This window comes from Trachinotus anak, unplaced genomic scaffold (genome assembly GCF_046630095.1).
Source record: "Trachinotus anak isolate AG129_WGS33_773 ecotype Australia unplaced genomic scaffold, CSIRO_AGI_Tana_v1 ptg000024l, whole genome shotgun sequence".
NCBI classification, from domain to species: Eukaryota; Metazoa; Chordata; class Actinopteri; order Carangiformes; family Carangidae; genus Trachinotus; species Trachinotus anak.
The window spans coordinates 6102216-6121433 of NW_027273875.1; the positions used below are offsets into that span (position 1 = coordinate 6102216).

Sequence of the window (19218 nt, forward strand, 5' to 3'; positions counted from 1 at the left end):
TGCTGATCGATCTCATGTTTTGAAACTCCAAGGAAGCTAAAATCCAGCCAAAGAGAACGAGAGAGTATTAAATGGGTCTTAAGGCTGAAACATTGATAGCAAGCAACTTAAACATTCAACTCAGCAGAACTACCAACCATTTGTGCTGAATAATTATACATTAACTGGCACTTAATCAGCTGACAGTGTGTGTTTCTCTTCCACTGGTCAAACAAAACGGACATGAGCAAAATCCCCACACAGGTCCAATCATTCAATGCTACTGGCAAACTGCATGGCTGGCATGAAGCCACAATGTGCTGCGTGCTTTAAAATGCACGAGAGGTTCACTTTGAGTTAAGGTTCAGCCTTGAACGTCCAGAGCATTTCTTTCCCACCCAAGGCGATTTGCACACCATGCTTGACATCTTGGAGTTACAGGGGTGTCACATTTGTCTTCCTACACAAATATTGATACGGGTTGGCTGGGTTGGGTAATGACCAGATGTTATATGCTGTATCAGTAATAAGGGTTTATATGTTATTGTTTTTTATGGCAAGTGGCAGCGAGTTGAGCCATCACATCACAGGCAACTCCAGTTATTCACACCTCAGGGCTACGTGTCAGGTTTGTCTGACATGCCTTGTGTAATTGATACAATGCATATGTCAATTGTAAATATGTTCAAACTCATTGATAGGAAAACTACAGATTCACTGTTTAAAAGCCTAAACAGCAAATCACAGCAGTGCAGATAAAAAAAAGGAAAAAGTTTTTTTTGCATTTACTGAGGAAATATCAATGCCCCCCCCCCCCCCCCCCCCCCAAATTCATGAAAAAAACAAGTAAATAAATAATCTAAAGATGTATATAAATTAATTGCCAGCCTCACCCTCCACCAACACAACAATGAGTCAAATGAATGACTGGCAGTGCAGGAGTCTGTGTGAGCTGCTGAGCTGGCTTGTGGTGGCCTGCATTCACCATGTGGTGGAGCTGAGTGATGGTTTCCCAAAATCTGCTTTAACCAGAGCAGACATCAGGCAGGCAGAGCCATGTGCTACGTTGTGCCTCACTGACAGGGTTAGAGTGATGCTCCTGTGCCAAGATGCTTTTTGACTTTATTATCTTTGATCGTTAGCTTTCACTTTCTGTCTGTGCAAGTCAGAGTCAGAGCCGATATTCTTACTGATTGCATTTTCCTCAGAGACCTTACATTGATAAAGCACGTTCAAGCTGGGTTAGCATGCTTGCGTGCTAGATACTGTCAGTGGTTACAACACAGGTGGAAAAAAGCCATGCACCAGCATCTGACAGTACAGTAGGAAGGTGCCTCGGATAAAGCTAGCAAGCACTAACTGCATTCTAAAATGGGTGTGAAAGTCTCCTCTGCAACACAGCGGGCTCTTGTCTTCGTCCTCTTCATACTTTTTTCTCTCTCTCTCCCTCACAGTCTGTCTCTCTTTCCTCTAGCTGTATCGTCCTCTCGGTCTCTACCCTAATGTCTTCGTCTGCTTTCTGTCAAGAATTTCCTCATTTTGCACCCCCCCCCCCCCCTTTATCCACGCTCTCTTCTTCTTTTGCTCTCTCTGTCCATCTACATCTGCACCCCTCCCCTCACTCTCTCTCCCTAGAAGGCACACATACACAGATAATACTGCGGCTACATGCTGCTTCGGCAACATACTGCAGCAGGCAAGCATACTCCACTGCAGCCCTTTAACACAATAGCCATTTCTCTTATGACCTTAGGACGAGAAGCAGCTCTTGAATTACACGTCATCTGCATCAAAATCAAGCAAATAGCATGTTTGGTTCAAACACGTTTGTAAATCCATCTGTTTCATAGGCAGATGAAGCCCATTATTGTCACAAACATTCACTGCAAATGCAATATGTCTTTTTTTTTTCCTGCATCTCAGCCTTTCATCAGCATATGATAATCACAGCAACGTGCGCTGTTTGCTGCCATTTCCTTTTATTGCTGTATGTAGTTTTGGTGTAGCCCTCCCCCTGCCTATGGACATACCACCCCTGATTCGCCCTGTCTTGCCTTCTCCCCTGAAGCATGACGGAACTAGGCGTGCTGCTGTAACACAATGGGACTTTTTTATTGAACACTGAACAAACACATTCGCACATACACAAACAAAAAACACACAGAGACAGACATCTAGTGATCACGGCACATGATACGACATACAACGATGCCATTGTTTGAATATCCAGGAGTGAATTGAGCAAATGTCAGTGCTGACAGATGGCCACACAAAGAACATACAGAGATGCATTTACACAGACACATATGCAAAAAATGTGCAAATGTATATGAACATACAGTGGGGTCAAAAAGTCTGAGACCACTTCCCCATTCATGGAAAGTATGCACATTTGCACATATGTGTACATTTTGCAATGGGCACAAATATACGCATATGTGCTTTGACATCAGCTTTAACTATTAGCACCCAAAGGTATCCCATATTTTTGCACCAACTGTAGGGATATCATGTTTTAGTGTACTTGTCTAAAACAGTGTGTGCTGTAAGTGAAAACACTGTCTAGTGCACCGTATCATTGCTCAGGCAGGTTTTATCCATTGTGGCTACTGTACGTCTCAGACCACTTGTTCATTGCTTTGTAATATTAGATTTTCTTTGATATTGTTGTATTACCAGCACTTTTGCCTGCTAAGATCATCATATAGAGTTTCATGGGCCACTAGTCACATGTTCTCAAGCCTTCATTATACACTCAGGCAAACAGGTGCTACCACCAGGGATTCCTCGACCTCTGCAGGCTGTAGAGCACGATTTAACCTATTTTATTTAATTGCCTTTAAACATGATTGTTAATGAGTGATTACCATCTATCACATTACTTTTTCATAAGAGTGGGCATGTAAGTCATGGAATCTCATGTCACTAACCTTCTAAATATTGCATGCTCATGAGTTAAACGAAATATATCACTGCACTGGAATAAAGCCAAGTGTCATAACAAGCATGTGTTATAAGTCACACGATCTGGCTATAAAACACAATTGAAGCTTTTTACATGTCAGAAAATAAAAAAGGCAATGTGCAGCCCCATTTAAATCAAGATGGATGACTTCTTTTCTGAACAATTGTTTGCTGGAAATCAAAACTTTAACGTTGGAACCTCTGGGATTCTCTGTGTTTCCAAACACAATGGGCCCTTTCTTTATCCGAAAAGAGCTGCGACTCTAATAATGCAGCCCAGCTTAGAACTGTTAACTGTAAACAATAGCACTAAAAGGTGGCCTTGACAAATGTAAAGAGAGAAGGGGGAGTGATTATTGTGCCTGAATGTGAATACAAGGACACTGAGTGATGGCTAAACTCCAGTCCCTCCCTTTTCCTCACCAGCGACGCCTCTCCTGCCAGTGTGGGATGTCTACAGAAATCATCCTGCTGTCAAGGTCAGCAATGAGAATGAGAGTATCTGCTCTGAAGTGAGGCATGAGGAACCTTCCTTGGTAACGCATTACCTTTATCTCACTGATTCTCCACAAGCGGTGAGTATATGAATCTAGTCATGTGGTGCACCTGCAATAGTATGAATACAAACATGTCATCATGCATGTTACATTTTATTTAAAAAAAAAAAAAACACTCTCTGCACGGACTCTGTTCAATAGTATCAAAATCTTGAGGCATTATTCAGCAGTCCTCAGATAGAACAGCCAGGTGAACTCAATGTGCCAGTAGGAAGTGGCAGTTCCTCAAGCACATCAAGCACTTTCTGACCTATGCATGCCAGACAACCTGCCGTACAGTTCTCTGACAGTCCGGCATCAGATAACATCAAGTCTTCGCTTGAAAAGAGGCAGAAGCAAAGCAACGTGAATTTTATATATATATATATATATATATTTTTTTTTTTTTTTTTTTTTTATCTTCAACCACTCAGACAACAAGCTACCCACAGCAGCTACATACTCACGACCCGCACTGCTTGGAACAAACACAAACTCACCACCCCACCAAATGGAAACAGCTGTTATCAAAACTCTTTCATCTGCTACAGTACTTTGTAAAACGCAGCAATGCACAGACACCACTACTGAACAAGCCTGTTAGATTCTATCACACACTCTGAAGATTTAGACACGTTTTACAATATATTCATATTCTGTCGAGCTATGTTTTAGATTTTATACTCTATGGTCTGCTGCTTTTGTTGTGTGCTAGTGACGGGCAAAGGCACTGTGCAGTGTAGTTTTGTGGGATTTTACACTGCCAGCTGACTGCAGTGAATGAAAAACTGAGAGCTCACACCATACACTGCATTTAAATTCCATCCTCCTCCAAGTTCAATTTATTGTTTCACTGATTAATGGGCCAGAGCCATGTGCGGACAGTTGTTCTTCATGCATGTTACCATTGTTACATGCCTGTTTGCGATGGCTCCTCTGGATCTCTCAATTGGCAAGAGAACAATCATAACAGCAACAAGAATGCCAGTACATCTGTGCCACTTCACTTGTTGCTTAGGAGTCAGTACTCACTGCTTTGGACGTTAACAGTGCCAGTGGAGTTGTCCTTTCCCAGCGGGTTCTCCACCACACATGTGTAATTCCCAGAATCCTCCAGTTTTGCTCTGCTGATCTGGACTTTGGAGTTTTTCCTGTGGGAGACAACACTCACACAGCTGAGTCAGGGGAATCAGGGCAGGGAGGAAATAGCATGGAAACGCAACAAGTGGAAACATGGGGGACAGTGAGACAGACAACAGGGCAAGCAGCAGCATGGTACCAACTCTCTGCTTTGATGTGAATCCATAATAACTTACTCTCAGGCCAAATTTGATGGGAAAAAAACGCTAACAAAAAGAAAGATCAGGACTGAGCATTAAAACTACCTAGCATATTATTAAAGAGGCATGGCAGCCGCTGTGGTCATGAGGGATAATTACAGGATGAGAAGTTTGAAAAGTTTTCACCTTTTTTTTTTTTGGCCTTAAATATGTAATGATTAGCCATCCAGACTAAAAGAGAGTGGAATGGGACCATGGATGTATTAAGTGAGCCGGATATAGTGGTGCCACTCAGTGGCCCAGTGGTGACTGTGGCACTGCAATAAAAATCCCCTGCAGCCAATAGAGAATTTTTCCCAATATACCAGTAGTATTAGAAAACTTTTGGCAGGGCGAGAAAACTGTCAAAAGAGAAAAACTTTGACAGGACATTATAGGTCCATTATAACTCTTTGTGTTATAAATTAAGTATTGAACTCAGACTTCAGTATAAAAAAACAAATTTTGTTGTCACATGATGATGTTGTCATCATTCCAGAGAGTAACTGAGGCAGAAAACTCTTGGAGTCTTATATCCAGTTCTTATAATACATCCATGGAACAAGAACAAAACAGGAAAAAAACGATTGTGTGAGGTACTCTACATTTTCATCTGGTTTTACTCATGTGACTTAATCACGACAATGTCTAAGGGCAAAATCCTAAAATGTAATGTAACTGTAGCAAGTTGAGAAAAAGTCAGCAAAATCACTCTCTAATGTCAGTTATATACACGATAATGTCTAAGCTGAAGTTAGCAAACATCAGCCACTCCATCAAGACTTGATTAGTCATGACTTGTGATCTGAGGGTGGATGTGCTTTATTGCCTCTAAATGTAACATTTATGTGTGTGAAAATGAAACACAGACACAAGAAGGGATGATAAATTGACTTGACTCAGGATCAGTCATTGGTCTATATTTCAGTGATGGAAAAAGTCTTTTTTCCAATGACTTTCCAACAGCAGTTTCCTGTCAGCTGATAATAACAACCATGCTTCGCCTTCAGAGTATCTACTTTTCATCTTACACTGCTTGTGTTACGTTTACAGGACATGGGTGATTTGTACTCACTGGCTGTTCCTTATTTTGACTTTTTTGTTTTTCTTCAGCTCGTTGCCATCTTTGAACCATCTGTAGGTGGGGAGAGGGTTCCCTGTGGCCTCACACTTTACTATGAGCTTCTTTCCCTCGTCCACTATTATTGGATTCTTCATCGGTTTTAACTTTGGAGCCGCAGCTAAAAAGAAAGAAGGAGAAAAACTCAATGTTATTAACCAATATGGGCTAAAACATGATTCTTTGGTTAGCGCTGTTCATGTATCATTTTATAGAGAAACAGTGAGACAAAGAAGAACAGAGAGAGAGCAACAGAGCCAATCATCATCTCTACGGACTGAGCCAACAACTCTCTCATGTGACCACCAGATGTTGTCACTAGAGACATTATCAACTTTGCCTCAGACTAATAAACAGGCTGAATTTCACTGTGGCTTTGCTGCTATAAAAGCACCTGAAGCAATATTCAGCATCCACCAGCTGATGAAGAAAACCTGCAACCACAAACTCATGTGCAATTAAAGGCAATCAGTAAACACTGTCTTGGTGTATTCTGTAATTTCTTTTTTAACGCAGAAAAAAAAAATGAAATATGAAAAATGATCATTGTCCAAACACACACATACATGTACATAGAACACACACTCAGACAAATACTTGCCAGCTGACAGCTGCACACATGTTTAGGAGAAGACTCATCCAGGGTGGAGCAAGAGAGAAGGGGTGAACAAGGGTCAACCAGGGGCTGGCCAAGATGCCCCTCTCCCTCTCTCTCTCTCTCTGTCTTACACACACACACACACACACACACACACACACACACACACACACACACACACACTCTGTCTCCATGTGTAACATTTATAATTTCATGCATATGCTGAACTGTGCAGTCCTACAAATTACAGCTGTTTGACGTGCATCGCCTCTAAAAGATGACAGCAAAATGAAGACAAACAAAGCATGACAAGCAAAATGAAGTACTGTACATAGGTAATGACTTCAATTAAACATTGAAATAGAGGTGCACCAAAATTATCCCCCATTGTCCTCTTTTTTGGAGACTGTCCTACTTCACTGACCTAGTAAAGGCGACACGTCTGCACAGAAAGAAAAACCCTAATGATGCTGCATTTTTCATTTTCTTTGTGGATTTCAGTGGACAGTTGTGATGGATTTGGGATACAACTAGGTTTGCATCTAAAAAAGAAAAAAGCATTTTCACACTTGAAGTTTTGCCAGTGAAAACCTGATGTGTTCCTACAATTTGTAAGAATTTTCAAAACATAAAAGTTATCAAAATTTTCTGCAGTGATTTGAAGGAATCCTTCTGCAGAGGTCACTGTTGTTTATTATTGTGCCTGACTCAGCTTCTCCATATCAGCCATATACATGAGAATTCACATACAATTCTCATGTAGCTTTCTTAAACTTTGCAATCCTGGCAGACAGACAGTAAAGAGCGCTGTTTACAGCAACCAAGTACCTTGTGACTACGTCCTGTGTCTGACAGTGTGTCCTCTAGTCTACATGCTGACACTGAAGCTCTGCTCTGCCACCTCTGGTCACTAGGCACTAATACTCCTAATAGGTGTCAGGGGTCACTGCTCTCCGTTCCAGCCATGGATCTCTTTGAAAAGTGCAGAGCATACATAAACTCTACCATCATTCATCCTTCTATACCCACCTTTTATTTCACTTAAAGGTCTAAATTATTAGAAATTAGAAATATACATAGACTATTAATGTAATTTGCTTGATTTCTATAGTAATCTTAGAGTGATTGTTCACAGCGCTTAAGACCTTTGATGTTTACTGTCATTTTTGCACTTAAGTAATGACATTGAGCAGCATCAATTTGTCTAATTTAAAGGGCATCAATGACACATTTTAACACACAAAGGCAATTCACATCACAAGCAGGTATTATTCCAGGATACTGAGTACCACATATACTAAGAGAGTCTGCCTGACTGACATACACTTTGTGCTGATTTCCACTGGAATCACAGATAGCAAAATGTCAAATTTAAAATAGCCCACAAACAACACAGATCAATGGAAAAACAACTATTTTTAGTTCAATAGCAGCTATTTGTTACTAAAATTACATTGTGGCTGGTAAGACAGTGGACTTTTATCTGTGAGCACCTTCCTGTTGGAAAATGTGAGTGATGATATTCATGGCATTTGGAAAATAAAGATTCTAATAGAAGGAGGATGCGCTGTTGTACTGTGGTGCTTAGTATCCATAACGAGCTTATTCTCAAGATGGATCTTTGTGCTGCAATTGTTTGAGCAGTTGGTTGAAGATTTTACTGTCTCAAAAAGGGTTTTAGGACAATAAAGGCAAGGCATAAATGAGGTTTTATCATGAAGTTGTATAGACTGAACATGTGCTACATATCGCCATTTAAAATAAACTCTGCAAGTGGTGTGGGTTTATCGATAGCCTCTAGCAAGACCATATACTGAACATGAGACCCCTGATGTTCCAGATGTTCTTCATTAAACATTTTCTGTTGTTTAACAAATGTAATGTACCATATGGGACTTGATGTTAAATAAAGATCAGACTGCACAATGCCCTATGGTCTACTGATCCCCCTAATTTTCACATTACACCGGTTAATGGAAAATTTTCAACAGTGTTTCAGTTGTACTGTATGTAATGACCCAGAGTTTTGTAACTACATGGCGCATAAATGAATACTATAACATACACACATATGTTATGTTTGATTAGCAGCTTCATCACACATTTTCATTAACTGTACAAATGTGATTTGGCAAGAAAACTTTTATTTGAATCTAATTAGAAAAACTGATTTTAGTGCTTACACAACAGAACAGTCGGCATGAGTCCATGGTCCCAAGTCTGTACAAGTGAACTACTGTACATGATTTCCATACACACTCAGCTTTGCCAGACTCAGCCCAGCACACTGCCTGAGGAAATCCTTGTCAGTCATAGTCAAGAGAACAGCAGGAATGAGGCTGCGCTGTAAAGAAGAATGTTTAGTACTTCGTCTGGACACAGGTCTGTCCTTGCCAAGCAAATTAAACAAACTTTGTCCTTGTCTGGAAAAGTTACAGAAACACAGTACTGCACTTCTCATCAGCCCAGTAAGCCAGATGTGTAAGAGGGTCTGCTCCATCTACAGGATACAGTCCTAATGAAGACACAGGAGTCCATCAGACACTTTAGCTTCAGGATACAGATGTTTAACATCATTCTGCGCAGGGATTAGTCCTCACATTCATGTTAAACAATGTCAGAAATCTTTCCAGCTCTTTTATCTGTCTGACAAAAAAATATATTAACAACAAAAGCCTCAAGAATCCATAAACTTGTAGAAATCGCAAAATAACGTATTCTGACAGCTTGGGCAGTGATATACAGCAGTTGCTCATGTTTGTACAGTACAGTACAATACAATAAAGTACAGTACAATAAAGTCAACTGTACTTGACATAGAACATGTTAATTTTATTTACTCACAATTCATGTTTTCCAACGAGAAAACAAAGAGTCATTATCATTGGAAATAAAATAATTTCTTAGAGACAAATGGTTATCTCACTTTCCATTACACCAGTGGAAAAAGTGTCAGGCAGCGATGATAAACCCCTGCCTCAACAACAGCCTGATTCTCTCTTTTTGAAGCAAAGGGGCAGCTGCAGACATGGACTATAAAAACCAAATTTGAGAATAGAAGCCTATCCGGTGTGTCAACAGCTCATGCCTTGAGTAACAGTTGGAAACTTCAGCCCGGAGAGAGGTTCAAAAACAAAGTAATTTGATGAATTAACAATGCACTGCTCATATTATTGAGTTAACATTTCTGTTTTACTTCCAGGAGCTTAGAAAAGGAATCTGAGGCATGCCTTTGTGTTTCCCTTCTAGACAAAGTATCCCTGATTACTCTGGTGTTATGTCACTTCACTGCACGTTGTCAAAAGACAAATTACATGCTGAGACAGTGAGAGAAATGGGTTTTGCATGTGGGAATGGTCTTCAGACACTGCACACTAGTCACTGTAACACAACATCTGTTCGAAGAGATCATTTCAACAGCCTCCCACCAGAGCCAATACACTTTCACCAAATAATTATCTGGCACATTGTTTATATATGACTCAAAACGCTCTTCTTCTTACTCACTAAACTCGATAGACATGTTGCTAATAGTGTTCCTTTTGAAATGAATAACTTTTGTTTTATGTCTCTCTGCAACAGTAAAATGTGTGAAATCCAACAATGCATGTTAAGCTTTTATCATTTCTACTACTCTGATTTTACCTTCCACCCAGTTTTGTTCCATTAGACTGTTCTTGTATTGAAACTTACTTCATTACAGTTTCAGTAAATTAGTTTATGATTTTATAACTCTTAATTTCTGATAATTTTACTGGTAGTCCATCACTGACACGTGATGAAAATGTGGGGATCACAGTTTCTGCACGTCAATTCTTCATAGCTGGCACAAAGGCAGAGTAAATAATATAAACACAATACACAGACTCTGGTTTTTCTAACACCATTTTTTTCTTTTCTTTTTTTTTTTTTTTTTTAAATCGCTTGTTTAAATTTTGTTTGGTTTTACAATGAAAAGCACAAAGACACCACAACAGCCTTTGTCACTGTTTCAATAGTGTGAATTATGTAGGCTTGTAAGAAAGAAGAACAAAACGGATGTCATTTGCGATAAAAGTTCAAAGCACACTCAAGTGATGGTGGAATGTAAACAACTCCTGACTGACATGGTTGGCTTGCCCCACATAGCAAAAGGCCATCATAAATAATACGACTCTGGGTCAATTTGGAGCAAAAGACAAGGAGCAGAACTGGCCTCCATTTATGGCTTGATACCCTCAACATATTGGAGCCAGTATGTTGACCAATACACATTTACACAAACCATTGACTAAATGTCTGCAGTACTGTATAACAGCATGCAGTATACTGCAATACAACATGCTGCCAATTAGAGACTTGATTTTGTGGTAGCATATCAGTTTTATATGTTTGGCTGTATAGTTTCAGTTCAAATTTCAAACTGGATTAGTGCCAGCAGTTTTAAACCACAGTGTCACCCAGCAGCTTACTATGTATGTGAAGTGGCTGGATGAGAGCAAGTTACTGTAATTAACAAAGTGTGAACATCTTTATTAGTAGTCAGACCTGCGACCACCATGCTACAAACTGACGACCAAAACTGAGTCTAGAGTCATCTGTTCAGAATTTACCAGGTGTTGAACTGAAGTCTGCTTAAACTCTCTTCACAAAGTCACACTATTTCATCCCAGTCTATACATTAAAATGTCAAAATTTTCAATGCAAACTGTCACAGTGAAATAAAAAATGTAAAATAAGATACTTGTGTGCAACCTACGTAGTCATATCTTAGTCTTAGCTGCAATGCTTTAGCTTTTGTTACATTGCTCTTTTGCAATAATGTGACTTCTTCTGAAATACAGTGCATTTGTGTTGATGACATTTATGTTTAAGAAATTGTCAGAGTAATGTTGTAAACTGTAAACTGTTGTGTTGAATGTTTAAACTGTGCAACAAAAAGCTGTAAATCTCTACTCATTTCCTTGACATTTGCCTCTCAGTGGCAGCCACATGATGGACAAAGGAAAATTATTATGTTACACAAGTTATTTCAATATGTTTAGATTAAGAACAAAATATTTGTCTTTTAAGAAATATTTTTATATTAACCGTTGTAATGTGGACGTGTCGGCAATACCACTAATTCCACAGAGAATCGCAACCACAGCTCTAGACAGCGTTCAGCTACTCCCCAGCTCTGCGTTCTGGTTTGCCATGGTTGGGTTCTTCTGCAAGTAGACATTTCCAACACACAAATTCACACACCCTGGATTTCCATTGCCTGCTCGTGCCTAAAGTGGCGACAAGACAACGTTAAATACAGGCTGGTGCAGAAACGTTGAACAATGTTTCTATGTTTCTGAGGTGTTGAGAGATAAAATCAGGGCAAACCAGATCAAATACCGTATTACACTTTAACAGCTGTGGGCAGAGAAGTCTCCAATGGGATGCCCATGTTATTCTGTTTCTGACAGATGCATAATAACCTCTCAGACTGACAAAGTAAGTTGGGTCAAACCTACATCTTACCTCCTCCCAACCTGGGCTACTGACATTGGCCCACACACATTTACATTAGGGATGAGGGTTTTGCTCAATACTGCTGTTACATATGTACTGCCTGACTCATTTACAAAGAAAGCAACAAAAAGAGATAGAGGCAGAAACAGATGGAGGGAAATCATGCACAAGTGGGCACATCAGAGACTACAAATGATACATACACAAGTAAAGTAAGTGGAGACTGGTTACTGCAGCCTGGATTATGATTCCTAAGCACACTGTCAGGCAATGTTAATTGATATATTTGGCAATTTGCAAAAATGTTGATAACGAAAGTATCAGTAAAATGGTCACAGACAACTTGTTTGTTTTCTGCCTAAATACCTGATCTTACAGTATAATGTCCACTTGCATTGACTACAGCATTATTAAACTTTTTATGGTTATCTTTCGGTACACGCAGCACTTGGTCAAGGTTTGGGAGAGGTCACGGTCTAATACAGAAAAGTCACAGTACCTTCTGACAAAACGTGTTCATTTACATTTAAGCAAAACCATGTTCTTACCTTAGCATTACTCAAAGTACTTTTGTTGCATAAACCTAACCACAGACAGGACTGAATGTGAAATACAGTCTCTGGTGTGATAGTTGGTCACTCTGTACACCCACTGTCCAACCCATCCACCTTCTACCAACTTTGTTGCACTTCACAAATGTAGCACTTTAAATCATTAAAAAAAAAAAAACCAAAACATAATCCAGTGAGCGATTATGGTTGTCACCACAACATAATTGGGAATACAATTTAGCAATAAATAAATGTAATTTTGCCAGGAGACAGGGTTGTGTCACAACATGACATGGAAGCTCTTTGGTAAACCAGCAATTTAAAAAGTTTCATCTGCAGATTGCTTTCAAATTATAAGTTTTCTTTGAGAACCACCCTTCAAAATCCTCCCTTTGCCTGGCAGTGATATGCTTCTGCTTCTGATTAGCCATGTTTGGAGATTATCACTGACAGTGAACTTGGAACAAAGAATAGGGTCTGTCTGCGCACAAATTTCTTGGTGTTTTAAAGGTTTTATAATACTGTATGTATAGGTCAGTTGTACAAAGACTTAAGTTCTGTTAGTTGCCTGTTTGATTAGTTTTCCTATTTCCAGTTGTTGCTAGTAGCAGCACAACAGAAAGCAATTTTGTAAGAGCAATTATATGGAGCATGATCACACCTGAATTGGAAACTGATGTTGTCTGAGGCTTTAACACCACCTCCCCTGACTACTGGTCTCAAACATCTAAACATTTTGTTGCTAAATAATCTAAGTAGCTCCGTTTCATTTGTAAAGGTGTGGTAGCTGTTAGGTCATAATAAAAAGCATCTGGCACACAATGAAGGAGCCAACTATTCACTTCCGCAACTAATTACTTACTACGCAAGCAAACCCGGTCATACAGAAGGAAACTTGTTGTGTTTTGTCTTCATGAAAGATAAAATGGATGGTAGAAGTTTATGAATTATAATGTATTATCAGCAGCAAAATTTAGTCAGACAGACTGTACAGTGATTTCTAGCTACTACTTGAAAAAAGAGATAAATACATTCATATTGCATTGTATTGACGACAGTTTTTATGAAATGCCTGTAGCATTTTGCTCTCCTTGTCCACATTATTCATAAGAAAGATTACAAAGTTGCACAGGTTTTCCCAAGTGTCTTTTCTTGACAATAAGGACCAACATTCAGGCCCAGGAGTCCTTGTTAGGGACAGCAGAAGTCCTTTCTTTCTTACCCTGGGCCTGTTTCATTAGAAAAGTCATGCAACATTCTTTAAAGAGTGTCAACTTTCAGCCACAATACACATAGCTTTCAAAAAAGGGATGTGAAAGGAGATCATCTGGAGCAGGGATACACCCTAAATCAACACTTTGAAATACTTTCTGTTCCAAATCCTGAAGACGTCACAGCCAGTGAAAAGGCAATTATAGCTGAGAAATACCTGCTGTGAGGTAACAGCCTCAACAGATCGCTATATTTTTACACACCTCATCCACACAAGCACATCTACACATGCATGCACAGATAGTACATTGTAAGACGCATTATCCACAATGCAGCATACTGTTGCATTGATGTAAAAAGTTGAGCTGAAATATCATCTTGACAAAGTTTAAATAAATTAGAATGGCATTTAACAAAAACACATTTCTATGTCAGCCATACTTACAGCCACAACTACAGGAAAGTCCTCCAATCTGAGAGACCCCCTGATACGACCCACAGGAGCGTCTCATGAAATAGCGCCCCCTCAGCAGCAAGTGCAATGGACCTTGACCATCAAGGTTCCAATAATAAACATGTGGTTAAGCTAATGGAACAGTCACAAAGTGATTAGGTTCAGGCACAAGAGCAGCTCAGATAGGGTTTAGGGAAAGATCATAATTTGGGCTACAATATACTTCACGGTTCTATCACGGTTGGAGGATCTTTGTTGTCATGGTTACAGCAATCAACACGTACTTAATGTTTTGGAACGGCTATTGTAAAAAGATGACTACTGGTTTCAACGAGGAATCAAACAGCAGTCTCCTGTCTCAAAATCATGTATTTTGTGGACATCCCCCCCAAACCTTGTCCTAATGTGGCCAGTATAGGTCACCTGTTGGTTGTAATGAGACACTTGCAGAGAGGAATTATAGGGCTGTTTTTAGTGGAGGAAAACCCGGAAAAATCAGCAAAGAATCAGTTGTGTCTATGGAAGCTCCGAGATCAGCTGTGGATCCAGCAAACTGTTACTGTAACTCTCAGGGAAAATGTTTGTGCAATTAACTATATATATGTATATGTAGACCTAATACCACAGAGGTATACAGCAAGACAGGCGCTAATCTACATTTGTCAGTTTGAACTTATTTCTCTACATTTTGTCCTGATTAGTTAGCATACCAGCCAAGCAAGTTAGCTTGCTAAAGGTTCTTTGATTATCTTTTGAACTAAGCACAGACAACAAGAAAGCCAGCTGTTCTGATGCTATATACATACATAATTACATATTTTTTTAAATTATGCTCATACATAGCTGCATATCTGGTTGTACCGACTTATTCTATCATTTGTAAATGAGTACTTTTTTTTAAACGTTATTTAATCATGAATTTAAAAAATGATGTCACTTATTACACGCTAGCAACATTTATTATAGAGCATGATCAGACTGAAAAAGTGAGTAGAAGATCCCCCAAAGTGTTGTTAAATTCCTCTTTTTCTATCTTGGATGACCCATTTTGGAGTCTTAGGCACAGAACACACCTGATGTGGTGCATGTACATCACCCATGAGCATGTCTTGATTTTGACCTATTTTGAAAGCTCCATTTTACAATGGGTGAGCATGTAGATTGACATAGGTTATATATTTACCCAGTTTTGTCACAAATCAATAACAGATCTCATTTTCATATTAAAAATGATGATTAAAGATCAAATTCTTATGCTCTGGTACATTTAAAACTGACATGAACAACATTTCCACTTACAACTTCCATGCATATTGATAAAATTCAAGACATAAACAGGCACAGTTGAAGTCTTGTGTCACTTTGTGAAAAGTAGAGAAAATTAAACCAGAATGTGTTCACGACACGCAGCTCTTTTCTGTGTACAGCAGCTGCACTTGTTGATTAACAAAGATGCCAAAAAACATTCTGCAAGCACTCTTTGTCCAGTGTAGTTCGGGAAGCTGTTTATCTTATGTGTTTATAGATCACAATCAAACTTGGAATGAGGATCAGTAATTATTTATATAATCAACTTTGTATGCGTAATAAAACAAGAAAATTAACCACAAATGCCAAAAACAACAGTAGCACATGTAAACTGAAAAAGAAGCAATTTATATAACTATGAGGCTTACAAAGCATCTTCAATAAAAAAAAAAAACAGCTTTGCTAAACCCAGTCTCGGTGGTTATCTGTTGGAAGCTGACCATAGTGACATCAGCAGGTACAAAATGGCTACCATCATGAAGAGATGCTGTCTAAGATAAAGTATCTGATCAACCTGAGAATGAAACGTTCTCGGCAACACAATAATCATGGTATTGTCCTCAAGGTGTCACTGAAACGGGGGTTGGGCTTCCCCATGACCTGAGGTCAAACTACAGTTACATGCTGCAGCTTGTAGGATCCACCACTGAGCAATCACATTGCTACTCAAGTGACTGGGAGACAAGTAGGTCCCATGTTATTCCAATGTCAATTTAAAATCCAAACAGACATTTATGTTGGATGACTAAACCCAGACTAAGAATTAAGATAAACTTTGAAGCAACTGTTGAATTATTAATGCAGTCAAAACGTACCTGGTGAAATGATGTATTCTGCTATATAAACATCACTTTTATGATAAAACTGTTAAAAAAAGCAGACTTTTTTTTTCAAACCTGTGATATGTGGCAGAGAATTTGTTATCATGCCATAAATGAACAAAAACCTTGAAAGCACAGTTATATCTAGTTGTTAGTTTTCAGAGAGCTCACAACACAACTGTACTTTGGTTCTGTGAGGTTCTTGCTTTAAAAGTTTCGTTGATTTTTTTACACACGTCATATCATTTGGCTTTCCTGCAATTCCAAAGTACTGCCAAAACCAGATGTGCCTCTACACGATGTCCACATTAGGAGAGCCATACATGTGACAACCTGGCAGCAAGCTTTGACAAGCCAAGGGGATACTTACTTACTTGGTCCCACACTTCCGTAATACGGTCACACAAACTTAATCTCACTTTTTTTTTCTCTTCAAATCTCTCTCTCTCTCACACACATATACACACATACATATATATGTTACACAGAAAACACCTTTCATTTACTTTTACCTGTAGCGGGATCGGCCTCTTTCTCCTTTTGTCCTTTCTTACCCCCCTTCTTTCTCCCTTTCTTATCTTTCCTCTTGCTCTCCGTCATGCTGTCAGAACAAAGTAAATCCTCTCAGGAAAAGACAGAGAAAAAAAACAGGTAGTCCTGTTGGAAACGTGTGGCAAGTGGGCACCACCAGACTCTGAGTCTGTTAGAGCGTCTCTCCTCCTATATAGACTCACACCAATCAAGTACAGCAAGGAACCACCTACTCACAGAAGGGCAGAGGGAGAGAGAGGGAGAGAGAGGGAGAGAGAGGGAGGGAGGGAGGGAGCAAGGAGAAAAATAGGGAAAGAAAGGTAGAGAGGCACTGCTCAAGAAACTAACAGGGGAAAGTGAGAGAATACAGAGGGAGGGAAGAAAGAGGGAGGGAGCAAGCAAGGCATTTCCCATTGCTTTAAGGCAATCAACTGTTCCCTTACTGGATCTATCAGATAAGCAGTGGCTCTGTCCTCAGTTGTGGTCCGGCAGTCACAATTGAGGACAGAGAGAAACTGGTCCCAAGGAGTCCACACAAAAATCTGAAGCTGGCCCAGTCATGCTCTGTGGCCCTGCTTGTAGCCAACTCTGTTTCCTCTCCCCCGTGAGCATCTTCCCCTTTGTAATGGCCCATGCAAAAGTAGAGTGAGAACCGTTAAGTTGTCCCCTCTGCACTGCTGACCCCACCCAGATCATTCAGGCGGAGACCTGCCCTTGCCAGGTTGATGTCGGGGTCCCCAAAACACTTCACATCTGGTTCAGATTAGCTGGGCACAGATTCCGTGGATATGTGTAAAAGAGCGGTGTGAGAGGTGCAGAATGTCAGATCACAATCTGTGACAGACTGCTCCTCGCAAATATTACACAAAATCATCACTGGCTTCCCTGGCTGCTCCCCTTCCTCACCTCTTTTGTCTCACAGTTCCCCTCTCAGCACTACAGGCAAGTTCCAGCATGTCTGTGGTTGTATCTCTCTCTCTAGCACTTATCAGGGTTAGCCCGGTTTCATCAATGTCCACGCAGCAGTAAGGACTTTCAACCATTAAAACAAGCTTTTATATCAGCTTTGTGATTGGTGCATTAAGAGCAATAAGATGCAAATCCATTATTTTTTAATTCTGAAAGGTGAGAGAGCATGTCGCCTTTCCTTCGGTATTTTCAGTGTATTCAGAGGAAAATAGGGCAAGGGGAGACTCATGAGATAAAGGGGGGACAGGACGGAGTTGAATGCCAGCAGGGGCACACATGTGGCTCCAGAAGAGGTGGGAAAAAAACGGAAGTACTCCCTGCCTGACTTTAATTTAAGAAGAGGATATTTTACTCATCTGTGTGAAACAATATCTAATGCAAACATAACTTCAACACAACACTGCGGCTAATCTGTTTATCCGTTTAGCCGAAACTTTGACTACATGATGATCGCAGTATTATTTTAAGCTGCTCTATCAGAGTAAGGTTTTCTAATTTCATGCTGACTGAACTTCGTCACCCTGCTAAGTGGAAACAAAATAAAATACATCGAAACAACAGCAGAGTGACTCTCAATGAAACTCGTGTGTTAAAAAAAAGAAATCTGTAGATGAGTCATCTGTGGGGCCCTCCCGAGGTTTTTCTCACTCCAGCCCTCAGAGGATTCTTGACGTTACTTGGGAGGAGACGTCAGCAGCAGGGATTGGAAGGGGCAGCAGAAGGGTCATGTCTTAACAGGTCAGCACACTCAATAGCCTAAGTGTCATCTGTGGGCAAGAAAACTGGGGAGGTCAAACCAAGGCCAAGGTTTGACACGTCAACCAGGTCCAGTGTAGTGCTTTTCCTACTTCAGAAATGAATCGCTCTTTCCTCTCTCCTGTCCTCCCAGAGGTTGCTCTCGATGATCTAATCTGTCAGCAGAGGTAACTGAGGACTGGCAGGGGCTACGGCGTGTCAGAGAGCTGCTGCCCCACCACCACCCCCCCAATCTCAACACTCACTTCCTTCTCTACCACTCTACAAGATGAGACTCGCTCCCAGGCCTCTGAGTCTGTGGGTGGGCATGTAGTTTATGTATGTGTCAGAAAGGTGAGTATTTGTGATGTCAGGACAAAAGAAATGTGATTTTCGGTTTGATGGGACTTAGATTTAGAACAAGTTGTGCTTCTCAACAACATTTTTTCACAGTGCTCCTTCAAGATCCTGCGATTGTCTTCAAGACAACCCTGTCTCTAGAAATGACACCCCTGTACAACGAAACTGCAACTGCAAATTTGTAAGTGCTGGCTGGATTATGTTCAGATGCAAAATGATTTTTGGATGAATGAAGCGCTACATTCACATGGTTACACGGCTTTGGTTACATGTAAATGAA

The 19218-nt window shown here is 40.1% G+C and overlaps 1 protein-coding gene across 5 annotated transcripts in view; it reads right to left on the minus strand.

Moving 5' to 3' along the window:
* The window catches only part of nrg2a (neuregulin 2a), a 92751-nt gene that overhangs the window by 31809 nt on the left and 41724 nt on the right, over positions 1-19218 (minus strand). For 4 of the 5 annotated variants that reach the window (XM_071461573.1, XM_071461569.1, XM_071461571.1 and 1 more), the window contains 2 exons: positions 5874-6039; positions 4512-4630 (listed from right to left, as the gene is read on the minus strand). In XM_071461573.1, coding sequence (XP_071317674.1) covers positions 4512-4630; positions 5874-6016 — 262 coding nt within the window. In that variant the 5' untranslated portion in view covers positions 6017-6039. Of the gene's footprint in view, positions 1-4511; positions 4631-5873; positions 6040-16855; positions 17127-19218 lie in introns of those variants that run through there. The other variant, XM_071461572.1, reaches the window with a different exon arrangement.